At 49.6% G+C, this 23,910-nt stretch overlaps 9 protein-coding genes across 9 annotated transcripts; 4 read left to right on the plus strand and 5 right to left on the minus strand.

The window, feature by feature from the left end:
- Nucleotides 1–489: 489 nt before the first annotated feature.
- B0J16DRAFT_415933 (Sodium/hydrogen exchanger family-domain-containing protein) lies at nucleotides 490–3,258 on the minus strand. Its single transcript, XM_046133551.1, has 5 exons — nucleotides 2,846–3,258; nucleotides 2,752–2,784; nucleotides 2,538–2,684; nucleotides 1,823–2,479; nucleotides 490–1,767 (listed from the first exon to the last, which is right to left on the minus strand). Exons 1-5 carry the CDS (start codon nucleotides 2,886–2,888, stop codon nucleotides 716–718), a joined length of 1,932 nt encoding a protein of 643 aa, XP_045981194.1. The 5' UTR covers nucleotides 2,889–3,258; the 3' UTR covers nucleotides 490–715.
- A 482-nt stretch (nucleotides 3,259–3,740) lies between these two features.
- B0J16DRAFT_153170 (P-loop containing nucleoside triphosphate hydrolase protein) lies at nucleotides 3,741–4,917 on the plus strand. Its single transcript, XM_046122084.1, has 2 exons — nucleotides 3,741–4,150; nucleotides 4,210–4,917. Exons 1-2 carry the CDS (start codon nucleotides 4,102–4,104, stop codon nucleotides 4,800–4,802), a joined length of 642 nt encoding a protein of 213 aa, XP_045981195.1. The 5' UTR covers nucleotides 3,741–4,101; the 3' UTR covers nucleotides 4,803–4,917.
- On the minus strand, nucleotides 4,918–6,238 carry B0J16DRAFT_153190 (ribosomal protein S5 domain 2-type protein). Its single transcript, XM_046122085.1, has 2 exons — nucleotides 5,803–6,238; nucleotides 4,918–5,750 (listed from the first exon to the last, which is right to left on the minus strand). Exons 1-2 carry the CDS (start codon nucleotides 5,964–5,966, stop codon nucleotides 5,033–5,035), a joined length of 882 nt encoding a protein of 293 aa, XP_045981196.1. The 5' UTR covers nucleotides 5,967–6,238; the 3' UTR covers nucleotides 4,918–5,032.
- On the plus strand, nucleotides 6,196–7,142 carry B0J16DRAFT_385840 (Pre-mRNA-splicing factor Cwf15/Cwc15; the record flags this gene model as incomplete). Its single annotated transcript, XM_046131530.1, has 4 exons — nucleotides 6,196–6,228; nucleotides 6,277–6,729; nucleotides 6,784–6,957; nucleotides 7,089–7,142. 4 exons carry the CDS (start codon nucleotides 6,196–6,198, stop codon nucleotides 7,140–7,142), a joined length of 714 nt encoding a protein of 237 aa, XP_045981197.1.
- Nucleotides 7,143–7,193: 51 nt separating this feature from the next.
- B0J16DRAFT_356606 (uncharacterized protein) lies at nucleotides 7,194–9,576 on the minus strand (the record flags this gene model as incomplete). The annotated part of the gene is made up of 3 exons (XM_046129480.1): nucleotides 7,194–8,441; nucleotides 8,492–8,940; nucleotides 9,522–9,576. The coding sequence occupies 3 exons, from the start codon at nucleotides 9,574–9,576 to the stop codon at nucleotides 7,194–7,196; spliced, it is 1,752 nt and encodes a 583-aa protein (XP_045981198.1).
- Nucleotides 9,577–11,525: 1,949 nt separating this feature from the next.
- Nucleotides 11,526–14,089, minus strand: B0J16DRAFT_270925 (cation efflux family-domain-containing protein; the record flags this gene model as incomplete). The annotated part of the gene is made up of 3 exons (XM_046123561.1): nucleotides 11,526–12,214; nucleotides 12,276–13,406; nucleotides 13,777–14,089. 3 exons carry the CDS (start codon nucleotides 14,087–14,089, stop codon nucleotides 11,526–11,528), a joined length of 2,133 nt encoding a protein of 710 aa, XP_045981199.1.
- Nucleotides 14,090–14,379: 290 nt separating this feature from the next.
- On the plus strand, nucleotides 14,380–15,864 carry B0J16DRAFT_153270 (DHS-like NAD/FAD-binding domain-containing protein). The gene has a single exon (XM_046122086.1). It carries the CDS (start codon nucleotides 14,543–14,545, stop codon nucleotides 15,743–15,745), a length of 1,203 nt encoding a protein of 400 aa, XP_045981200.1. The 5' UTR covers nucleotides 14,380–14,542; the 3' UTR covers nucleotides 15,746–15,864.
- On the minus strand, nucleotides 15,771–16,519 carry B0J16DRAFT_153273 (uncharacterized protein). Its single transcript, XM_046122087.1, has 2 exons — nucleotides 16,024–16,519; nucleotides 15,771–15,969 (listed from the first exon to the last, which is right to left on the minus strand). Exons 1-2 carry the CDS (start codon nucleotides 16,445–16,447, stop codon nucleotides 15,797–15,799), a joined length of 597 nt encoding a protein of 198 aa, XP_045981201.1. The 5' UTR covers nucleotides 16,448–16,519; the 3' UTR covers nucleotides 15,771–15,796.
- A 599-nt stretch (nucleotides 16,520–17,118) lies between these two features.
- B0J16DRAFT_344445 (peptidase family C50-domain-containing protein) lies at nucleotides 17,119–23,365 on the plus strand. Its single transcript, XM_046128174.1, has 2 exons — nucleotides 17,119–19,983; nucleotides 20,041–23,365. The coding sequence occupies exons 1-2, from the start codon at nucleotides 17,387–17,389 to the stop codon at nucleotides 23,165–23,167; spliced, it is 5,724 nt and encodes a 1,907-aa protein (XP_045981202.1). The 5' UTR covers nucleotides 17,119–17,386; the 3' UTR covers nucleotides 23,168–23,365.
- The last annotated feature ends 545 nt before the right edge of the window (nucleotides 23,366–23,910 follow it).

Raw genomic sequence — 23,910 nt, forward strand, 5'->3', positions numbered from 1 at the left:
GCAACCTCAACAAGCTCAGCATCAGCCCCAGCAGCAGCAAGCCCAGGCGAAACAACAGCAGCCTCAGCCCCAGCAGCAACAGGCACAGGCTCAGGCACAGGTGCAAGCCCAACATCAGGCACAGCAGCAGCAACAGCAGCAGAGGCAGACGAGCGGTAGTGCTACACCCTCGGCTAGCTAACGGAATGGTTGGTGAAGTAACACAATTTTCTTGTTGGGGTTCTGGAACAATGTATGGGTTTGGTTTCGTATGTTGGAAGCGATCGATTGGTGTTTGTCTTATCATGAAAAGCGTGCAAGCGAAAGAGGAGTCATCACGATTCTGGTTGTACAGTTGGTATCTATGTATGAAGTGACGGGTTAAGCTCTGAAGGGATGAATTGGAGAGCATCTGTAGATTATTAGTTAATCATAGCAAAGGCATGGAAGTATGCAGATTGCTACACATGACCTCCCAAGTCCTTGACTCGTTCAAGGCAATTGAAAATACCACCCTCTTATTATTCAACTCACATTGCTATCTGCTCACATGCATCAAGACAATCCCTAGATCGGAATCGAAATGAACCAAGAGACTACATCATTTGTCTATTGAATGTATTCTTTTATAAGAAACCCAACGCCAGTTCATGCACATAAAATGGTACAGCCCGCCGCCCAACTTGGAACGAGCAACATGGAATTCCATCATTCACTACATACAAACCCACTCTAGCTAGCTAGGTCCACCGTTGCCACCCCTAGAACTGTCTCCCTGGAGAAGCAGCCTAGGCTTGATAAAATCCTCGTCGAGATGGTGAAACACGCTGGCAGGATCTTCCGAGGTCCAGAGTTGGCGGATAGCATTGGATGCCGTGATCGGTTGACCTCCTGGTGTCTCGGATATAGGAGTAGCGTATGCACTGTCCACCCGAGATGGAGGAGCTGTGCTGGAGCGTGGAAGGGGTGAGCGGCGTGCCGGGGGAGGCAAATCAGAGACATCAATGTCGCTGCCGATGTCTGAATCATCGTTGTGTCGAAGAAGGTCAGATCGTTCGGGGATAGAATTCTTTCGAACTTTACTTGTAGGCCGGCCGCCGGTGTGCGGAGACGAAGCGCCCGATACATAGCTAGCAGATTGACCTGCCTCGAGACTACCAAGGGCAACGCTGCCATTCCTACGAGGGTTGTAGCCGATGCCCGTTCCTGATCGCTTGACCTGGAGACCCCCACCAAACGTTTCTATGTCGAACTCGTCATCGCTGTCAACCTCTTCGACAACACCGGTGCGGATTCCCAGGATCTCGAGCATACGAGCGGTAGTACCTCCGAAGATGATCACCGTGAGTACGACAACGACCAGGACAGTTGCCCGAAGTGCAGAAGAGTTCTCGCCAGTAAGCAACGCAGCCAAGGCAACACCGACAGCTCCTCTTAGACCGGCCCAATAAAGCATGGCTTGGTAGTTGTAAGGCAGCTCGTCGCCAACTTCATGGCCTCGTCTGCTGGCGCGGTATCGAATGAACCAGTTGATTGCTTTGGACAAGGGGAATACAGCAACCCATCGAGCAGCGCAAACAGCAAGAATAGTAACAATGATGAGAGGAGGCTGGAACTGAAGATGGTTGTCGGTGAAGAGAGCCAGTCCTAGGTAAATGAAGATGAAGTTTTCAGATAATTGTGACAAGATTTGAAAGATGAACTTTGTGGTAAGCTGGGTTCGTCGCGACATATTGAAGTAAGCATAGTGCTTGAGGGTGATGCCGCAGAAAAGCAGTGACACGATACCTGCAGGAAGATTAGAACCATGCGGGATGGAGACAGCGTCGTCCAGATTACATACCAGACATATGGAGACCATGAGAAAAGAAGTAAGTGGCGTACGCGATCAAAACGATTAAACAACTCTCGATCTTTGGAGTCCTACGAAGGTAGGTGAACTTCAACAAAAGGGCAGTGGCAACACCGACAAGGAAGCCAATGAACAAACTGCAGAAGAAGACCAACAGGAAGATACCTGTACCTTCGAAGAAACTGACAATACTGAGGCCAGCAGCCTCGCCCTTTTTATACTTTTGCGCAGTTTCGAAAATGACGATAGCAATGGCATCATTCAAGATGGATTCTCCAAAGATGATGGTGTACAGCTTGGGATCGACCTTGTAAGTGTTGAAGATGGCCAGAATAGTAACAGGGTCTGTTGCAGAAAGAGTTGCGCCAACTGAGATGGCATCGACAAAAGACATTTCCAGAGATCCAGGGATAAGAGTGAAGAAGTACAAGATGAGGCCAATGACGACAGCTGACATAAAAGTTCCAGCAAAGGCGAATGTCAAGATGGTACCTATATTGCGAAAGAAGTTGGCCTGGTGCAACTCATAGCCCGAGGACAGGATAATAGGGGGCAGTAACAGGTTGAAGAAGATTTGATAGTCGAAGCTGATCATGTTTCGAAGAGAGTCGCCACCGAAGATTAGGAGGGTGAGTCCAACAACCATTCCTATGAGAGAAATAGGTATAAGCCATTGATCGCATCAGAGGGGGTTTGAAGAACGTGCCAGCAAATATGGATATAACAGTTTCGTGTATAGCAGTGACCTTCTTCATCTGCAGCATGTAGCTTGTGAAGAAGGCGATAATGAGCAGCATAATCGAGATGAAGAGCGCCCACGCCGCGAACAATTCCTTTTGGGCAGAGTCACCCTCTGGAGTTTATCGTCAGTAATTGCTAACATATACCGCATCGTCTCTGTCTTGCGTGGGGGGACGCACCCTCGGGGTCGGTCTCTTCATCGGTGGCTCGCTCTATGTTCAATACGTCAGCCTTCAAGTCGCGGGAGTCAAGGCGAGCCAGGATATAGCGTACTAAGGAGCTGAAAGCCCATCCCGACGAGGTTTGCAGCAGCCATCCTGAAAGAGTCGTGTATTTGCGAATCAGATAGAGTTGCAAAAGGGTTCGAAATAATACAACAACCGTTTCGCTTAGGGCGAGATCGAGTAGGAGTCTCCCTGCGCGAACCTCGTAAGCTGCGATACCGAGAACATTCGCAAGGGAGAGAGAGGGCGGGAGTTCTGAAGAGGAGCAGTAGTCCAGTCGTAGGGTCGGAGGCAGAAGACAAAGATATGGAAAGAAGAGTAATGTCCAGGCCAGGCCCAAGTCCAAGTCCAAGTTCAAGTCCAGGCAGCGCAATAGATTGGACAGTGTTGAAGAAAAGAAGTCGCCGTGCCTGTATCTGGTACCTACCTCGATAATGGACTGCAAGCTAAAATCCAAATCGGTAGGTACTACCTACTAAGGTACCTACCTAGGTAGGTTGGTTGATTAAGGTGGGCCAAGCAGCCAAGACAGGTGCAGGAGATGAAAGGCGACAGCTTTCAATAGAGCAAGACTCTGATTGGTTCCTTATTCCTATTAATCAATGCCTATTTACTAGTTATGCTGTGTTATCGGTAGCAAGCAGCCCGTAGATTCCTCGGACGTTTACAACAGCTTTTAATACCATGAACCAGGTTTCTACCTGACGCAATTGCTTATCATAATATTAAAGTTTATGACGTTCTCTACAAGTTTTGAAGCGAGGCCAGAGCTTTGTCAAGGGTCTACCTACTTGTACCTATAGACTGTCTACAGTGTAGGTTGGATGCTAGGGCAACCTGCCTACTAATGACTCTGAATTTGAACAAAGAACATACGATAATCGAATAACAAAAGACTCGACCAAGTCTCGATTATGATAAAGCTAGATGCCACCTTGTCCCCTACCTCTGGTCGCAAACAAAGTGCACATCTGCGGGCTCATCGACTGTTCGTGCCTAGGTATGGAGCTGGAGCTGGAGTTCTGTTGGTAGGTGCCCGGGGATATGTTTCTCATGAGGCTCTTCAGTGGCCCCATCCACTAAATCATGCTGAAATCAAGCCCCTGCTGCACGTAGGTACTGAACCTCTAGGGCGGGCAGCTGTCCCGACGGGACTTGAAACCTTCCATCCATGTATCCATATTTCACTTTGGAAGCTTCAAGTATAGTCTTCATCTTCAACGTATACTCTGTCGCATGCATCTCTTACCTACAAGACTTCACGCTTAACCTTTTAAATCGCCAGCTGTGAGCTCCGCGACAAAAATGTATCACCTCGCCAAAGGACTCTACCTTTATGCAACGAGTAAAGAAGGTATATGCAGCTGCCGTCTGCTTCACAAATACCTACCACTTGCTAACGAAACGTTGCAGAATACTCCGTTATTCTTCTAGGTCTCGATAATGCCGGCAAAACAACTTTCCATGAACAAGTCAAGTCTATGTTCCTACCAAACAGACCCGATCCGAAGCTCAAGACAGTGCCTACCGTCGGGCAGAACGTCTCAACAATACCGTTGCAGGATATGTACCTCAAGCTATGGGACGTGGGAGGACAACACTCATTGCGCAAGCTTTGGGAGAGTTACTACACGAGCTGTCATGCGATAATCTTCATCATCGACAGCACAGATATCGGCGACGGAAATATCGAACATGAGGAGAATCTTGGTAGACTAGAGGAGTGTCGCCTTGTCCTCGAAGACGTTCTACAACACTCTGAGACCGAAGGCGTGCCACTTCTTATCCTGGCGAACAAGCAAGATCGCGAGGACTGTGTTGAAACGATACGCATCAAGGAAGGCTTGGTCAAGAAGGTCATGGAGGGAGACAAGGGGTCTGCCATTCGCGACTCACGAGTGCTGGCCTTGAGCGCCCTGACAGGCGACGGAGTTCCAGAAGCTATCGAATGGGTGAGGACGCGAGTGCAATGGAACAAGGAATCTCGGCCGCCTGTTATGCGGTAGCCGGTCAACCCCGAAAGCCCTTGTGTGCAATTAATGCGGTTTATGATCGATGACAACGACTGGGATAGACCAGGCTGGCGGGCGTATATAATGGGGGCTTATTTTGAGCGTCACTGAACCACTTCTATTAATCTTCAAGTATGAGAAGCACAGGTAGTCTGCGGGGTATCATGGTTTCTATTTTCCTCTTTTTATTGCTTTTCGTTGGTATCAAGTTGTAGACATTGGCATCACCTGTCGTTCTCGGCGGTCAGCTCCGCCATCAGGCCTCCCTTGTCTCTTCGCTTTGCATCTTCGGCAAGTTTGCTATCCACCAGCTCGGAAAGATCCTTGGATCGATTGAGCGCTCCTTGGGCGCACTGGATGAACAGTGGCGCATCGAGTGAGTTTCCTCCGAGCTTGGAAATTTGGCAGATCTCGCCGTGCTTGTTAAGACTGTACGTGCAGTGGGAAACACGCATTTGCTCCTCGAGCCAATTTGTATCAACAAGAACCTGGCTACCATCCTCGCCAAAGAAACTGAATGTGACGCAGAAGGGGGAATGGAGCCAGCTCAGAGGCACAGGCTCTCTCTCGGCAGGGGTGTAAATAGTGAGGATCTCTCCCTCGATGCTTGAGTCAGGCTTACGGAAATGCCGAAGGGCTGCAACAACGGCTAAGCAGGCAGCATCTGTGAGGTTGCCATCGTGGGCAAGTACATGGAGATCGACTCGGATGGACCAACACTTTTGACCGGCGATGAGGCATAATGATTCGGTATCCAGCGCACCAGATCTTCTGATTGTTTTCTCAAGAAGCCTTGAGAGGAGAACTTCCTCGAGTGAAGGGCGATTGACTTCATACGAAGGGGCGACCATAGGACTGAGTTCTGATGTAATTGTGAAAACTCCGTCAAAAGGACGGTCTGAGTAAGGCACCGTCACCTCTGCTGAAACTCTGGCTAGTACTCTAAGAAACTCGTTAGTCTCGATTCATCTCTTGACAGTAACTCTTGTTTTACCTTGTTTTTCCATATTTGACCTCTGCCACTCCATACTCATCTCCAAAAGTGAGTTCAAGAGGTCGAAATTCGTCGAATTTGCGCCCATCCAACCGCAAACCCTCGTCCAGAGCCTGACTTAGGAATGTTTTCTCAGAGAGAGAAGGTTCAGCTTCGCGAGGCATGTTTTGGTGTTGTTTCTATGTGAAAATGTCGTGAGAGTCAACGCTGTGTAATTGAGCGCCAAAGCGTAATAGACACAGACAAACATTGAAGAAATTCTGCCGGGCGGTGAGTCGCCACTTATGGCACGCCTGCTTTCTGGATACGCCTCGCGTCGGCCAGTATACAAGACTTCGTATCAACATTGAAACTGTAATTCTTTACGTTGAAAAAGACTGAGGAACTGTCGCCATGACTACAGCTCATAGACCTACGTTTGACCCGGTTTGTGATTTTACATGCATCACTTTGGGCGCATACTAATCTTTGCAGGCCCGTGGTAAAGAAGCCCTTCGCGGCCCTGCCTACCACCAACGTCTTTTACCAGCCCATACCCAACTCAAGTATCGTCAGGCCGGTCAAGGCGGTGCCGCCGATGAGGAACCTACTCGCGATCTCGCTGCCGAGCTTCTTGCTGCTGAAGCCGCTCATTTTACTAAGAAGAACGGCGCCCCTGTCCTAATTGACGATGCCGACGAGGATGAAGAAACCAGCGTTTCCGGCGGCGCTAAACGAGCGCTTCCAAGCGCTGATGGCGAGGAAGAAGATTTAGAGGCGAAGCGACGACGCATACTAGCAGAGACGAGAGATATCGATGCCGATGACGACAGCGAAGAGGATGAAGACGATAGCGACGAAGATGATAGTGATGATGACTCCGATGCGGAGCTGCAGAGGGAACTAGATCGCGTGCGCAGAGAACGGGAGGAGAGAAAGAAGAAAGAGGTTTGTCTGCGCTGTCATCTAATGTTGCACAGGTTTCGCTAATACACATTGCAGGAGGCAGAGCGACTCAAAGAAGAACAGGACGCTCGAGAACGAAACATTGCTCTCGGAAACCCTCTCCTCAACAAGCAAGATTTCAACATGAAGCGTCGCTGGGACGACGACGTGGTTTTCAAGAACCAAGCGCGTGGTACAGAGGACAAGGGCAAGAAGAAGGAGTTCGTAAACGTAAGTACTGTTTTGTTTTTCGTTTCATTCCTTTCGTCCTTGAGCAGCAATTCTTGCTAGCTTCTATATGCATATCCGCCGCTACTCAAAATCTTGCAAAAAGACATCATTCGCTAACCCGAACCTGTTAGGATCTTCTCCGTTCCGACTTCCATAGACGCTTCATGAGCAAGTACGTTAGATAATGACATTAGACAAACTCCTCCTTTTTAGACTTTAGATACCCTGGAAATAAATCAACCGCTCTCCTGCACATGTTTTTGTCCGTCGTCTGATTCTGCAGCTTGTTCGGCGAGAATTTTCTTCTCCAAACCTTCAAAGGCTCCGAGAACGTTGCCATATTTCTGGTACACTCCCTCGCGATAGCCTTCATCGATTCGCTGAATGTTACCCTCCTCAGTCCATCGCTTGCCGATGAGTTCGTCAAAGGTCTCGTTGGGCTGGCGCTCAAGAGCCCAGAGAGCCTTATAAGCTCCGCCGAGGGCGCAGGCATTGCCGCCCACATCGAGCTTATAGACACCATCGCTGCCACCAAGAGATTCTCCGATGACGCGGGCGATGGCTGGGTTCAGAGAACCGCCTCCGACAAGGTAAATGCGACGGGGTTGAGCAGGTAGGCCAGGTCGAGTGCTCTCAACGAGGTTCTGGGAGCGCAGACGCATGGACAGCGCCTGAGACTCGACAATAATGCGGGCATCGGTTTCCTTATCCCAGCCACCCTTGACCTCCTGGAGGTCAGAGCCATCAGGCTCACATGAGTATCGCCAAGTGCCGGCTCGGATGTTGGGGACCACTTCAGTAAGGTAGAAATACAGGCCCAGCTTGCGTCTATCATCGTCCTTCGTAGCACCGAGAGCAGGAATGCTTTCGATAGCCTTGTTGAAGTTCTCCCAGCCAGTAGGGCCATTTTCAGGTTTAGGGAGTTGATCTCGGACTCGCTCACGCGCTAGACCTCCGTTCTTATAACAGAGCATGAACATGTAGTGACCATCAGTCGTGGGATGGTTGAAGAAGTGGTAAGCACCATCAGGCTTGTACTTGGGCGTGTTCATGAGGAAGGTTGTGGAAGTACCCAGCGAAACAATGGCATCGAGGGGTCGGAGGGGCAGAGCGAGAATAGTTCCGGGGTTGTCGCCAGTGAAAGGTGTGATCTGGCAATCGGGGTGGAAGCCATGGCGGTCCACAAAGTAAGGGGAGATAGAGCCCAGAACAGCCGCGCCGTCCATACAGGGCTCGCCTAGCTTCTTCTTCAAGTTGAGAGCATCGCGCTTGCTGCCGGCAGCGAGCTCAAGAAGAGGCTCGCTGAATGTCTGGCGGGACATGTCCCACAAGTTCATACCGCAGACATCACTAACATCCATGGGGGCAATAGCACCGAGGAAGACAGAGGCGAGCCATGAAGAAACGAGAGAGATGTGGGCAGTCTTTGCGTACATCTCTGGGAGGTCTTTCTTGAGACGCATGATTTGGGTTCCAGTAAAACGCTGGAATATTGTCAGTACTGCTTCAAATTTGCGGCCTGGGTTTCACTTACATGGTGTGCACCACTTCCGGTGATCTCAGCAAGCTTCTGGCGGTCTCCAAGTGCAGCATCAAAGGCATCACATTCAGCCTGGGTGCTCTGATCCTGCCAGTTAGGCGACCACTGATGCGATAGTGCCTGTGGGAGCTGAACAACGAGAGGAAGGCGAGGGTCAAGGTGGTGAAGAATTTCATAGGCGTGGCCGTTCCAGAAGACACTTCCATGCTGCTGGCAAGAGCCGCTGATACCACGAATGTGAGAAAGAGGGACAGGCATAGCCTCAGTCAACCGGTCAAGGACGAGGTCTACCGACTCCATCCACATAGCAACGGGCGCATAAACCTCGCCCGTTTCCTCGTAGACGTGGACACCTTTCTTGATACCATATTTGTGGCCAAAGTCCTTGTCGAAATCGACCTTTGCTTCTCCGATGACTTTGAGGTCTGAGTCGACAACGAGAGCTGGGGATGCTGTTAGCTAATTGTGTTGCGGGCATGTTGCTGAGCGTCTGACGTGCCTTTTAGCTGCTGGGTTGAGAGATCAAAGCCGAGGTATAGAGGCTTGAAGTCGGCAGACTTGTCTGAAGAGCTATCTCGAGCGAGGAAGGGCATTGTGAATTGCTTCAGTCGATGAAACGTTACCCGACGTCAAGGATCGGTCAATATAGGTACTAAGATATTGAGCCCGAGATAAGAAACCAAGTATCAAAGAAAGCCAACCGCGGCGACGTCAATGGTCGGGTCGGGTAGTAGTTATGACGACAGGCGATGGATTGGACGGATGTCAATCAGAGGCCCGTGGCGCTGTAAGTTAGGGGCAATGTAAGTTTACAGAGGGATGAGACCAATGAATTGAATTGAATTGAATTGAGTGAAACTTTTGTTGGGAAAACACCAAGAAAAAAAGCCACGAGCTGGGCTTTATACCTTTACCTAGGAATACACCATTGTACCTTGCCTTAGCTGAGGTAAGGCAACCTACTTTAAGGTAAGGTACAGTACGGGCAATGCTTCACTGTCAGTCAGTAACTGCATCATGTTACATACAGTAGACCGCCACCCTCTCAACTTCAGCAGGGAAGAAGAAGAGCTGGGCATACTAACGAGAGTCTTCAGTGGGTACAGTAACATGCGCAACTTGAGGTGTGAATATAGTAATTGTAGTGCAGGTACGGATATAGTAGTAGGTATCCAGATACTAAAAATGAACAGCTCCCAAGTTTAAACGCGCAATATCTAATTTATCCAAAGATGAAAACAAGAGGCTATAAAGAGTGTCGTAAAATTGGGTTCAGAGGTCATATGAACACAATTCCACAGATCCGGGGGTCTATATCCGTGTGCCGGCATTGCATACACTTTACTTTATTTCACCAAACATCTGTTAAGGTATAAAATCTCTTCAATCTGAACGGTTGTTATCATCATTGTTTAGGTATGTATCATGACATCTCTGTTCAATTCAAAGAACTACCACCTACGTAGTTTTTTCAAAAAAAAAAAAAAAAAAAAAAAAAAAAAAAAAAAAAAAAAAAAAAAAAAAGAATGGAGACTTTCTCCCAGTTTCCATCATCCATCCATACCTATCAACGTGGGGTTACTTCTCCGGTCCAAGGGCTCTGCTCTGCTTTACTGTCTGACTGTGTCATGTTCCGTCAAGACAGCTCCAGTTTTTTAGACCCTGGAGGATCGATAAAATGGCAGCCTAGGGACTAACATACATGTACTGTACAGTGCCTCAGGAGGGGCGTGTATCAAAGAAGAAAAAGAAGAAGCAACCATACGACACTCAACACCATGCAGACAAGCACTGAGACAAGTCACGATACGGATCAAGCCGAAGGAGGTGTGGAAAAATACAGCACAAAGGAAAAGGACGCTTCCCTTGTGTCCAACCTGTAAGTTAAGTTAAGCAACTTTTGGCTGTTGTTTCCATTGATTCCAGAGCTCTGTTCGCATTTAGCCTGAATCGGTACAGAGGTACCCCGTCACCTTTTATATCCCGGCCAATAGGACCCGTGACTCAAAGACCTGACAACTCGCAAGGCCGGCGAAGCGCCAATGGGCAACGAGCGCTTGTAATGGCAGAGAATATCTCTAAGTGCGTTGCTTCACTTCAGGTCCAGAAGAATTCCTTGCCGACAAGCTCGATTCCGGGAAGGAAAGAACGTTGACCAAAGCAATCGAATAGACAGATGTCATGTTCTGTTCTTGTCAGATAGATTCACTATCAAGATGGTGAACTGGGGCTCAAACGCGAGGGGTTGTTCCGACCCGGTGTCAAATTCGTTGATTCGAGGTATTCTTTTCCATACCTACCTAGCTAGGATCTAGGTAGGTATGCACAATTCTCTTTCGATTCTCTATCTTGGTGGGTACAAAGTAGTCTTCTTACATCGTTGGGGCGCGTCTAATCCGAACAACGCCACAAGAATGGCATGCATGTGTGTCTCTCTAACTGCCTTTCATCTGCATTCTCTCCATACAGACAAGCTCATGTGCAATACCATCCAAATCCAATGAGCTGCCTTGCCAGACACATATATAGCCGTTCGATGATCAATTCTTCCACCCATGCTGTATATCTCATGAAATCTTTTGCTGCACCCTCCCTCTCTTCTAGTTTTGTAAGTGTCTATAACATACCCTTGTGCACCCATGTAAACAATTTCGAGTCAAAGCTCTATCAGAGAAATTACCCCAATGTGGAGAGGAAGAGCACAAGAAGAGATGGGCACATACATGCACCGTCGCACTCCGTTGCAACGTCTTTCCTCACCGATCGTCAGGTAAACAGCTGCCGATTATTGCTAGATTCTAGCCTCATGTTCTGACGACCCTTCACTGGTCAGTCACTCATCAATTCAGCTCACCCGGTCAGACTCCACTGCCCCGGGACCAAACACCCCAGTCACTGACCAGGTTGGCTTTGACATGCCGGAAGAGCAGCGTAGGGATGAACAAGAAACAACGAGTACCCATGGGAAGCAGCATGAGGTTATAGTCGATGCCGGGCTCAGGGCCGGTTTGTTGTGGCACCACCCACTCTAATGTTTGTTTCTGTTCCTGAGGCTGTTGTCGTGCTCTTGACTCCCGCTTGATCTCAGGTCATGGCCGCTGTTCTTGTGATCATGATGACCGTGATCATGGTTCGACTCGCCTTCTGTTTCGGACACATCCTCTTCTGTCTCCGGGGGTAGAACGACGGTACCGGGAATAAAATCGTCAAACTTGGCTTTGGAAGTTGCCTCCTTTGGCGAGAATCGGATGCGGACCCTTCGCACACCACGCACCTTGCCTCCGACTTGTGTTCGCACTGCATCTTCAACATGTTGTGTTGCATCGACAGACCATGCGCCGGGTACCGTCATCTCAAGGTCCACGAGATAGTTCTGGCCTGATTTGATGCCACTCACTTCACGCAGGGCAACTTCATGCCCTCCTGCCACGTTAGTTAGCGCTTTGTGCGTGTGCTTTGATACCGAAGACTTGATATCATTATCAATGCCTTGATCTGCCAATTCGCGAAAAGCGGCAACTGTATTTCCGGAACCAGCTTGAATAACCATGATTGAGATGAGAAGGCCACCAACGGGGTCCAGCCACGCCGCGTTCTCCATCATATTGGCTCCTATGATGGCAGCCAAAGTCACAAAGCCCGTTAGACTGTCAACTCGATGGTGGACGGCATTTGACGCGAGAACCGAAGATTTACGTTCACGCGCAACCTTCATTGCTGAGATTGGTCAGCCCGTATTCTTTGCTGTGCCCAGCTTTCAGGAATAAACAAAACTTACTAGCATGGTATAGCCATTCCTTGATCAGAATCGTTCCTGCCGCGAGCCAAGCTGCGTGCATACTTGGAATCCCGAGTGCTGCGGCCCCGTGAGAATGGCTATGGCCATGTCCGACATGTCCAAGAATGCCGTGCGCTGCTTCCGGGTAAAAGTGTCCGTAGAGGCTGATGCCGCTGTCCCAGCCCATGTAAAGACCTCCGGCCAACAGCATACTCGAAACACCCAATGAACCCAAACTCTCGACCTTGCCAAAGCCCATTGGAAACTTGTCTGTCGGTGGCTTCAGACTCCATGTAACTGTGGCGAGCGTCAAGATATCAGACGCAAGATCGGTAATGCTATGCCAGGCATCGGCAGTCATGGCTTTGGAGTTGAAAGCGTATCCACCGGCGAACTTGGCAATTGCCATACCCAAATTAGAGATCAGGCCGATACGAGTGATTCGAACGCCGGGATCGTCTTTATTGCCAGATGTTAGGTAGGCATTATCGTGGTGATGATGGTGGCCCCCTAAAATGCCATGACTATGACTGTGGTCGTGGTTGTGGCTCTGACCATCTTTATGGTTGTGACCGGAGTCGGTATGCGATCGTATCTGGGACATTGAAGCTTTAATGAGAGATGGTGTTGGTTGAAGCCTGGTGCGAAAGGAAGCTAGATGTGGCAATGAATTCGTTGAAGGACGAGGGAAGGAGAAGGTATTTGAAGATACGTGGTGGGTCGAGAGCTTGGACGAGGCTGTGAGGTATGCACAAGTCGATAGTGCAGCGACGATAGAAGCTCTTAATCGTAGGCGAAGACGAGGATAGGCGACGTGGGGAGTCCGAGGGCGGGGGGCTGTATTTGACTGTAGAAGAAGCATCTGGCCACGACGAGAAAGGACACAAACAGTAGGGTGTCTTGCATATGGGTGTCCCGACGAGGCAAAGCCACGAATGCGACAGCTATCCGTAATGTTAGTAGTAGTATTGCGACTGCTGCTGCGACATTGCGCTGTGGCTATTGGCGACGTCACTCGTATTCCTACTACTGCGACTGCGCCTGCGCCTACCCCCGTAGGAAGACGCCCGGCCTGCGGTAAACTCATATATCCGAAATTGGAGGAATTCGGTAATGTGGGATAAGAGCCGACTTTCCGTGCTGGTCAATTGACTGACTGGCTGTGTGTATAAGGATGCGTCGCGTAATATTGCGTCGCCTTGCCTTGCGTTGCGGTGCACGGTCAGAAGACGGAAGTAAAGCAATATAAAATATCAGGGTGACGAGACAGTTGATGTTGTTATCAGATCCTTCCTTATAATTAACTGACTGACGTTATGCCCGTTAACGGAGGCGCTCAAGCTTCGGGATCGGTTCAGTGAGCGGATTTGGCTCGGTCGAGTGCGGAACAAGCAACTCAAATTGTAGTACGAACTGAGTCAAAAGGTGAGCTGTAGTCTAAGGGCTCCGCCGATAGAAGAGAACGAAGATGATGAGGCAATTGGTAGGTAGAGGTAGCTACTAAGGCAGGAAAAGAAGGAAAGAAAGAAAGGAACGGCGCCATTGAAACAAGAAAGGTGAAGCCAATGGAAATCCAGTAATGGAAGTGAAGTAAAGCAAAGTACTGTAAAAATGAACCCACTATCTACGACACTCTCGCCTGACATAGGATCGCGACGTTCCGGTCTCCGGAACTGCCCTTGACCGCTGAGACAACCTACATACTTAGTACCTAGGTAGGTAGCCGGGCATGGATGGAAGTCTTCAGTGAGCTCAACTCCAGGGCTTCTTTCAGGGGTTCCCTCCTGCCTGCCCCCAAGCTTAGTACCCTCCATCCGTGTTTGAAGCTTGGGACCTACTAAGGTATATACGTGCTTCCATTGAAAAAGGTCAATCTAGATCCCGTGTTTCTATTCTTACCAACAACCACTATTGGCTACCTATCAACGACTTCTCCAAATTGATTCAGCTCTGCTCTTTCTTTGGTCATTATCAAATCAATGAATCGGTCAGGGTCGGAATGTGGGGGATTAGAGTCTGGTCTTCCCCGTCAGGAACTAGACTAGCAAGCTAAAATAAGGCATCCATAGTAACTCCAACTGAGAAACGTCCCTGAAACCAATGACGCGCTCTTTGGCCAAGAAATAATCAAATGTCGCTAACAAATCTTTGTAACTCAATTAACCACTTTTTCAATTGTCTACCCAGACTACGCAGTACGGACAATTACCTACGTACCTACCTACGCTATCATATTGTACATACTGTATAATCACGACCCGGCCCCGATGAGCAAGCCTCTGCTCCGGATCCCTTACACGGACCTTCCCCTACCTTCAGTCATCGCACCAGCTTCAGCTTCTACCCTTCCCGGTGCCATTGCCGCCCTCCATCGTTTCTTTGTTGCTCCGTCTCCGGGACATCTACCCTCTTCAGCCGTCGTTCTCACAGGCGCAGGTCTGTCAGTTGCTTCTGGCCTAGCAGATTATCGAGGTGTCAAGGGCACTTACAAGATCAATAAGACATATCGTCCCATCTACTATCCCGAATTTCTCAAGAGCCACGAATCTCGCAAGAGGTATTGGGCTCGCAGCTTTCTAGGATGGTCCAATCTACAAAAGGCAGCGCCAAATAGTGGTCACTATGCTATAAAGGATTTGGGGGGTTTAGGTCTGATACGAAGTGTTATTACTCAGAATGTCGACTCGTTTCATCCGAGAGCTCATCCTAATCTACCAACTCTAGAGTTGCACGGATATCTAAGAGCCGTTGTTTGCACCACCTGTAAGAACGAGTTCTCGCGAAACGAGTTCCAGGAGAAGCTGGCCAGCCTCAACCCTCGATGGGCTGAGCTACTCAAGAAAGTCCTCGAGTCGGGGGCGCTAGATACCGAAGACCCAGTCGAACGCCGCTTCAAAGGTCTCAAGGTCAATCCTGACGGCGATGTTGACCTTCCAGACGCTCCGTACACAACTTTCAGATACCCTCCTTGTCCTAAGTGCTTGTCTCACCCACCAAATGATTCCGACGGCCACAAACATGTCGTGCAAGTCGATACGGATGGAGCCTGGAAGACCCCCAGCACAGCAGGTATTTTGAAGCCTGCTGTTGTCATGTTCGGAGAGAGTATCGACCATCATGTCAAACACGCTGCTGAAGAAGCCATTGACAAGGCTGGAAAGCTGCTTGTGGTCGGCACATCGCTTGCGACTTATTCGGCTTGGAGGCTGGCCAAGCGAGCTCAGGATCGGGGCATGCCCATAGCCATCATCAGTATGGGCGGTATCAGAGGCGAGGACAAGTTTTTTGCAGATATGGATCCAAACCAACAAGGCGAGCAGGGTGTTAGAGTCGCTTTGTCGACAGACGATCTTCTTCCTGCTCTTCTTTCTGCCCTGCGCAATGATGTAGCACCATCAGAAGCACCAACAATGGCTTCATTGCAAGCTTCCATTGCAAACCCTGGCATCTTCAAGGACATGCTTTCATAATATCCTTAACTGTACACTACTACCCATTGATGAGGATAGACTTATTTATATTTAAAAGAAGTTTTTGAGACTTCCGCTTTTTGGCTTTGCTGATGCAGCCTGAGCTGGCTCCGTTTTCTGTACTTCGGCAACCGGCGCTGTAGTTACGGTTGAAGATTCAGCTCGTTCAGCCTTCTCCCGCTTCACTTTGCGACTTGCTTCATCGCGTTCGATGGCCTTGAGCACTGCCGAAAATAATCAGTGACAGCTCCCGCTTACACATTGGAAATTGTTCTTACTCTCTTCCCAGTCGGCTTCTCTTCCTGGGTCACCAGTGCCGAGTGCTTGCTCGACATCAACCGTTTCTCCCCTCTGGATCTTTTCAACAACTTCCCGCAAAGACGTAATCCTAGCCTCTGATTGTCGCATGTATCGATCGAAGGAATTTCGTAGCGCAATCATCTGTATCGACATTGATCCAATAAAAAGAAATATAACAATAAAAAACGTTGCGGGGTTCCATTCTTTGGACTTTTTTCTCAATTGGCGATTTTCCTTCCGCAAAGGCTTCGGTATTAAAGAACGCCAGAATTGGCCATCGGCAATGGTTGCAGGGGCTGTACTCGACCTTCGAATTCCGAATTTGGAGACATGCGATGCTCTCAATGCAAGTGAGACTGTTCGAACCTGACCTGGCCGAATTGGGAGTGATCGAAGCGACATGTTGGGATGATTTGAGTCTGTTGCAGCGTCTGAGCTGAGGTCTGTCGTTAAGGTACCAGCTCGGACGCAGACCTTGAAGTATGACAAAGATCTTGTAGGTACCTACCGAAAACTTCAGAGCACGGGCCATTCAATCCGGGATCCGAAAGTTGCCCCAGGCAACCGTCGCTGTTTGCCAATTCCGGGGCTAAACTTTACTACCTAAACAGGAACTGAACCCAACCTATTCACTAACGGCAATTAACGATTGCGGCTTACAACTACAGCCTTTTGTTTTTAATTTGCATATTGTATCTCCAGTAGGAGTTCTTGGTTCTTTTTTTTTTTTTTTTTGTTCACGAGGCATGGTAACGAACTTACATACATAATATCCGAACCAAAATGGCTTCACTGCAAGCAAAGACTGACGCGGTCAAGACGGCCCTAACATCTATATCGACATGCACAACCGCTACCGTTGTGACGCTCAAGGAGTTACTGTTGCTCGACGGCGACAGCTCAACAATGACATCACAGACCAGCTCGCGAACCACATCCAAGACGACAGCAAACCCGAAGACGAAAAGAGCGGCGCCAGGCAGAGCCCAGACAGCAAAGTCCAGCAGCGAGCAGCTCTCCTCCAAAGACCGTGCTGCCCTCGCGACGCATGTAATTAATGTCTGTATCAAATCCCTCAACGAAGCCGCGAAGCCACCAGTTCCTGCGACTCCCAGTAAGCGACAAGCATCTCAGGGCGACTTGAAGAAAGCTCCCGGCCCCCGAACATTGCGCAGGTCACTATCTGCGCCATTGTCGCCGTTACAGCCCCGAACCTTGAACCGAGTCGCTACTTCACCTAATGTCACATCCAAAGCAACATCCCAATCGCCACCGCAATCAACGGGATGTCTCGCCGTCGTCGAGTGCGCGCGCACCGCTTTTTCCTGCCTGCGATCTATCATGGGCTCTGTTCAGCCTACTCAAACAGATTTCCAACTCGAGAACGGAATGTCAGCATTCATCGGCAAGCTTCTGGCTCTAGGATTTCAGGACCAGGCACTCAAGGAACTAAGGATCTTGAAACGAAGGCTAGATGCTGGGGTTAACAAAACAGCAAAACCAGCACCAACCGAGGGACAAACGGCGGCTCAAGTTATTGCAGAATTACTTGACTTTGGCGAAAAGGTCCCCGACAACATGCTTCCCGTGGTCACCAGCTGCCAGTTCCAAGTTCTGCGATGGATTTCGCACGCCAAAAAGCCAACTCATATCGAAGCCGCATTGCCATTCCTCGAGCAATCACATGCGTCTTCGCCTATCAAGCTTTATGAGAGAATGGGAGTTACAGACGAAAAGGAAACACAAAAGGTAGCTCGGCAACTGGCATCTTTATCACAGACAATCTTATCATTCGCGCCCAGTGTGTCCAGCAAGGAGGATCAAGTTGCAACAGAAACGAGATTATATCCTTCTCCTACTTCAGCTTTTAAGTTGCAAGTGTTGTGCTTTAAGATTCAGCTCAAGTGGTGGAAGATGGCCGGCCACCGTGGAAGCATCGACGACGACATACTCTCGCCATTCTCTCGTTGCGTGCGCGCATATACTCGACGACATCCTACCGCTAATGGACCAACATACGGGTTGATTGCTGCGTCATATCAAGAACTGATGGAGCTGATGGGCTCTCAGAAGTCACAAGCCAAGACTACGTCCGAGTCTCCCCTAACTTTACTTTATCAGCTTCTGGGTGTTGCAGCTCAAACGGATCGCCAGTACGCAGCAGCAAGCCAGTGGTTCCAAACACTAAAGGACGTACTTGACCCTACGGAAGACTCAGTTATTCGCATATTCTCGGTCTCCGCTCGATTACTCGCTGCTTTACTGAAGCAATCCAAATACGATTCCAAGACAAAGGAGATTGTGCAAGAAGTCACAGAAAGTCTGGAGGGAAGTTTGAGTGGCAACATAACCGACCTCAACGAATTATTGGACAGCCTTTCGCTGGCTCGACGGTCAGCTGTTGGACTTCTCGTGAGCAACTCGAAGGGTTCCGAGTCCAATGACAGTATAGCCGGTTCTATTATGCAAAGCCTCAAGGCATTTATTGTCAAATTTCCACGATTCGGTCGCCGCTGGCTCGGAGCTCCTCCTGGCAAGGATGCCTCGACTAAGAGCCTCCTACAGTTCGATCAACGACGAGAAACTTTGATGCAAACGATAAACCAGATCATCGATGGTGCTTTGGTGGTTCTCAATGGCGATATTCAAAATGGCACGATTGCGTGGAAGCAAATGGACGAGGTTTTGTGCGATTGCAACAAACTAGTTGACAGTGTTCTCGACCCTACGATTTCAATATCACGAACGGAACAGCTCACCGGCTATTTCGTGAAGATCTCTAGTTTATATTTCGCAAGGTATAACCAGCTTCGAAAAGACCTCGGCAAATCCAAGCAGATCAACAAGGAGATTCTTCAGTGTTTAAGTCGATCCATCGAGATGATCCAGGATCGACCCATGGCACAACAGGAAAAGGCCCAGATCTCAACAAAGCTAGAGCTTTTTGCTGATCTTTGCAAGGCCGCAAACCGAAGTGAAGACGCGGTCCGAACGTTGCGATCGATCTGCACCAATATGATTGAAGAGGGTGCCTTGTTGAAGGTCACAGCAGTCCTTGACTCGCAGCCTCCCAGTGTCGCTTGGGGTGCCGATGAAAAGGCAGAGACGCTGTCGCGTACCCTGCGTTCAATCGCCAAGCTTGACCAGTCATGGAATGATTGGGCTTTCTTCCTACCAGAGAACGAGCGAGCTGCAGTGCTTGAACATCTGATGCAGATTGTCGGAGACACAGCTTCCAAGGGAGAGCCGCTTAAATTCCACGACCCATCTGTGCAGGCTCTTCTGCGTATATACACACCAGAACGCTTTCCCATTCGCCGCCTTCGAGTTTTACTCCAACTACTCTTCCAAGTTATCGGCGAAGAGAACGAGATGGAACAGATCACCAAGTTGGTCCAAGAATTGGTTGAGCTGCTAGACAACGAAGCCTATGGCGAGGACAACTCTATGATCCGTTATGTTCCTCATCTGAAGACCCTGGAGAGATCGGTGACAGCTTTGGCTGTTACTGATGCTCCGCTACCCGTGTCGGTACTCAGAGACGCCGTCGTTTCTTGGAGGTCTATGACCGAACTTTGCAAGTCAAGAAGCGAACTCTGCGAGGTGATTGACAACCCAGACGGTCTTGTTCTGCACCTACAGTCGGCCAGTCAACTCGCCAGTCTGCGAGGAGAGCATGGTCTGCAACTAGAGATCTTGGAATTGTCAACCCCTTTGGCTAAAGTACTCGCTGAACCAACATACAATAACGTAATTCTCAATCAAACACTACTCGCATCCCAGCACCTCAACATTGGTCATTTTACTGAAGCAAAGGAGACACTCGATGTGACAAAGAAGCTGCTGGACGAAGCAGATGGTGTTTCTCGCGGACTGGTTGCCGGATTTCATCTTACCCAAGCCGAGTATTATTCTGGTATCGGTGACATTGACGAAGCGTGAGTTATCAGTTTTGTGAAAGCACCATCGCAAAGTTTTATTCTAACTGTGCTTAGGAATTCTTCCCTGGCGGCTGCCAAAGCAATCTACAACGGATCTACCTCATCATGGGCTTTATCAAGGTCTCAAGCTAACCTGTCTATCGCTCTCAGCTCCTTCCTGGATTCGGTTCTCGCGCTGAAGCGAGGTCAAGTCCAAGAAGCCCTGACTAGCGTCAAATCCAGTGTTCGGATTTTGTCACACGACTGGTCCAAGATAGAAGCATCTGCATCCCGAGCTGCTAGCCTGAGTATCATGAACGCTTCAACTGCCAGCCTGGATAGTGTCACGACTGGTGCGAAGCTTGGCCAAGTGATTGGACCACGATTCTGGGCACTTGCGTTTCCCCTTCTGCGGGGCCTCTTGCATGTTTCTTCTGTATATGCTCATCTTGGCATGTATCAAGAGACCATCTACTATGCCGAATCTGCTCAGAAGATCGCGGAGAGCACCGGTTCGCCACTCTATCGAGCACAGGTCCTAGCCTGGATAGGCTCTGTTTATCATCGCGCCGGAAAGCTGACCAAAGCCGTCGATTATGGCAACGAGGCTTTCATGGAGTTGCCCCAGGATATCTCTGCCTCTCGAGTTAGGGTTGCCTGTCAGTTAGGTAGCTTATTCCGCGATACGGGTGATGAGGGCAAGGCTCGTCAACTCCTCGAGCTTGCGGAGGATACTGCTCAGCGCCTCGGGGACCACGGCAAGGTGCTTAGCATTCAGAACGAAGCTAAGAATACTGTTCCCGCTGCTGCCAAAGCACGAGCTACACGTGCTGCTGTCAGGACAACCCGAGCCAGAGCTGTCGCGGCTCCGGCCACAAGGGCTCGAAAGCGGCAGGCAACGGCCAAGGGTCAGCTATCTACTACGGAAGTGCCCAAACTGCCCAAGGACGCCTATCAAGCTTCCCTGATGGCTTCAGTCATTTTGTCCCGAGCTCTGGGTTTCATTAGCCAGAAGGACTGGTCATCCGCGTTGTCAACTTTAGAGCTTGCCAAAGAATTACCAAAACTGTTCGGCACTCTCTCTCAGGAACAGGTCGTGACAGCGATCTCTCTCATCGGCCATAGTACGGAACAGATGATTCACGATCCCGTCTTTTCTGTTGTCCAAGACTCGACAATCTCCTTCCCTGCAGTTGCAGCTTCGGACAAAGCGAGGCGCTCACTAAGCCAGACGCCTCCTCGCAAGGGACGCGCAGCTGCATCAGCTACCGAACGAAAGGGTCCGAAGGAGATCAGTGTTCCTGCGTTCGCCGAAGCATTGAGGCAGGCTCAAGAGCTTCTTCTAGAGGCACACTCTTCAACTCTTTCAACTGCTAATAGCACTATGGTTCACCGAATTTCGGCTTTGCTCCAGAATACAGTCATTCTTCTTTCCGCCACATCAACAACGCAATCGGAGGTTCTTGCCAGCTCGGGATTTGCTACCTTCTCTGTCGATTTGGCCCGCAATGTCACTTGGAAGCGTGAGCAAAGTACACTCCAGAACAAGGAGTGCCCCAAGGAGGGCGACTCTGAGTCCACTCACACTTCAAGACGAGATAGCCTCGGGCTTACAACCGAGATGGCTAAATTCCAAACAGATTACATTGAGTTGGTACCCCATAGGTGGAGTGTGGTCTCCATTTCTTTGAGCGACAACCATCATGACTTGTGCATCACCAAATTCCGAGCAGGTCACAGTCCTTTTATTCTCCGACTGCCGCTCGAGCGTGCCAATTCTCGGGATGCGGACTCGGAGATCTTCAATTTTGACCATGGAAAAGAGGAGATGATGGAAATCATTCGGCTTGCTAACGAAACAAGCCACTCTGCCAGCCGCGACTTCAGTGTTAAGGGTGCGAAAACTGCATGGTGGGCCGAGCGAGAGGCATTGGACGGACGACTCAGAGATCTCCTTAGCACAATCGAGACAACTTGGCTGGGCGGTTTCAAGGGCATCTTCTCTCAGCACGAGCGTCGACCTGATCTACTCGCGCGTTTTCAAAAGAGCTTTCAGCAAATCCTCGACACCAATTTGCCCTCACGAAAACAGGGCCGAGGCAAGAAAACAACAAAGACACCCAAGGTGTCACTCGACCCGCGAGTGCTCGATCTCTTCATCGGTCTTGGTGATCCCAGTGACCCAGACAGTGATTACGATGAGGCACTCAACGATCTGCTCTATTTCGTCGTCGACATTCTTCAGTTCCATGGAGAACGCAACGCTTACGACGAAATTGACTTCGATGCAATGGTGGTTGAAACATACGATGCACTACGTGGTTACTACAATGCTTTGAAGACAGGAACAGACCGAGCAGAAGATGCCCATACAGTGTTGGTATTGGACAAAGCTCTCCATGCTTTCCCTTGGGAGTCAATGCCATGCATGGAAGGTCTCGCGGTTTCGCGTGTGCCTTCTCTTGCTTGTTTACGGCAGCTCATTACAGAATCGCAGCCACTTTCAGGTGACGAGACTTCGGAAGATGCGCCCGAGGGACACTATGTCTCTGCTGAACGAGGAACTTACATCCTGAACCCCTCAACTGACTTGGTTAACACGCAGTCCACTTTTGAGCCAATTATGAAGGGCTTCAGAAATTGGGACGGCATCATTAATCGCGCTCCTCAAGAGTCTGAGTTTGAGAAAGCGCTGTCAAACTCTGAGATACTCCTTTACTTTGGTCACGGAAGCGGAGCGCAGTATATCCGAGCGCGTGCCATCCGTCGTCTCGAGAAGTGCAAGCCAGCAACGTTCCTGATGGGGTGCAGTTCAGCATCATTAACGGAAGCCGGAGAGTTCGAGAACTATGGACCAGTGTGGAACTACATGATGGCAGGATGCCCAGCTGTCGTAGGCACACTATGGGATGTGACGGATAGGGACATTGATCGGTTCGCGGGCCGATCGTTTGAGGAATGGGGATTGTTGCCCAAAGGCACGTTCAAGGAGGATAAGCGAGGCAAGGGCAAGAATCGGGCCTCGGGCGAGGACGATACTACGACGAGTGGTTTGGGAGAGGATGGGCAAGTAACGCGCAACGTGTCACTGGCCGAGGCGGTTGCGCGATCCAGGGAGGTGTGTAGATTCAAGTATCTCAACGCCGCTGCGGTGGTACTGTATGGGATCCCGGTGTATATCAAGGACAAAGGTGACGAGTAAATAGGGGCGGAGAGTTTAGCATTGGTTGATTGCCCAGGGTTACGAAGCATCTTTGACTGACTGACTAGAAGCAGGGGGCGCAGCATAGCATAGCATGGCGTAGCATAGCATTTCCGGGCGTTTGACGGTCTGAGTTTGATTCGATTGAAATTTGATGACAGAATTGCACTTTCCAAGAATGAAAGGACTTGGTGATAGCATATCTAATAGCACATATGCAAGGTGTTGTATATTACCTTGAGACATGGGCCATTGTTGGTCTTTTCCCAGCAATGACACAGCTTCGAATTCGAGGTTCAAATATTCTTCAACTTCAACCCTTGGCATTGATTGATAGTTTGGCAGGACTACTTGACCACAACCGGGAGATAACATCTGTGATTGATGCAGTGAAACATCAAGAAGGGTTTCAATGCCGCAGTCAAGATCGGGCCATGGTTAAAACGGACCGAGGCTCAGACACTTCACCTTGCCGTACTGTGCTGTACAGGTCCAACGGTCAGTGTAAGTGACCTGGGATGGTGGTTGGTCTTTCGCGTTGCTGGTTTCATGGGTATGGATGCTGAGCAACTTGGAGATGTTGCGACACCTTCGGAAAGGACTGTAGGGAGAGACACACATCACCGTACTGAGACTCGAGTTCAGTTTGAATTGGCAGGTGTCAAGTCCAAAAAGGCCTAGGGTAGGTAATCTGAATACGTGCTCACAATTAATTAGTTACTGTACAGTACTGAACGTGGTAG

The sequence above is a fragment of the Fusarium flagelliforme genome (assembly GCF_020744385.1).
Source record: "Fusarium flagelliforme strain FIESC 12 MPI-CAGE-AA-0113 chromosome Unknown B0J16scaffold_5, whole genome shotgun sequence".
NCBI classification, from domain to species: Eukaryota; Fungi; Ascomycota; class Sordariomycetes; order Hypocreales; family Nectriaceae; genus Fusarium; species Fusarium flagelliforme.

Excerpts from the sequence above, each read along its gene's own strand:
- B0J16DRAFT_153190 (XM_046122085.1), bottom strand. The coding sequence starts at position 5,966 with ATGCCTCGCGAAGCTGAACCTTCTCTCTCTGAGAAAACATTCCTAAGT. Across the intron at positions 5,751-5,802 it reads GTCAAATATGGAAAAACAAG|AGTACTAGCCAGAGTTTCAG; the intron begins GTAAAACAAGAG and ends CGAGTTTCTTAG.
- B0J16DRAFT_415933 (XM_046133551.1), bottom strand. The coding sequence starts at position 2,888 with ATGGCTGCTGCAAACCTCGTCGGGATGGGCTTTCAGCTCCTTA. Across the intron at positions 2,480-2,537 it reads TGTTATATCCATATTTGCTG|GAATGGTTGTTGGACTCACC; the intron begins GCACGTTCTTCA and ends TTTCTCTCATAG. Across the intron at positions 1,768-1,822 it reads TCATGGTCTCCATATGTCTG|GTATCGTGTCACTGCTTTTC; the intron begins GTATGTAATCTG and ends ATCTTCCTGCAG.
- B0J16DRAFT_153170 (XM_046122084.1), top strand. The coding sequence starts at position 4,102 with ATGTATCACCTCGCCAAAGGACTCTACCTTTATGCAACGAGTAAAGAA. Across the intron at positions 4,151-4,209 it reads TTATGCAACGAGTAAAGAAG|AATACTCCGTTATTCTTCTA; the intron begins GTATATGCAGCT and ends GAAACGTTGCAG.
- B0J16DRAFT_153273 (XM_046122087.1), bottom strand. The coding sequence starts at position 16,447 with ATGTCGCTTCGATCACTCCCAATTCGGCCAGGTCAGGTTCGAACAGTC. Across the intron at positions 15,970-16,023 it reads AGAAGCCGACTGGGAAGAGA|TGCTCAAGGCCATCGAACGC; the intron begins GTAAGAACAATT and ends TATTTTCGGCAG.
- B0J16DRAFT_153270 (XM_046122086.1), top strand. The coding sequence starts at position 14,543 with ATGAGCAAGCCTCTGCTCCGGATCCCTTACACGGACCTTCCCCTACCT.
- B0J16DRAFT_344445 (XM_046128174.1), top strand. The coding sequence starts at position 17,387 with ATGGGCTCTGTTCAGCCTACTCAAACAGATTTCCAACTCGAGAACGGA. Across the intron at positions 19,984-20,040 it reads ATCGGTGACATTGACGAAGC|GAATTCTTCCCTGGCGGCTG; the intron begins GTGAGTTATCAG and ends AACTGTGCTTAG.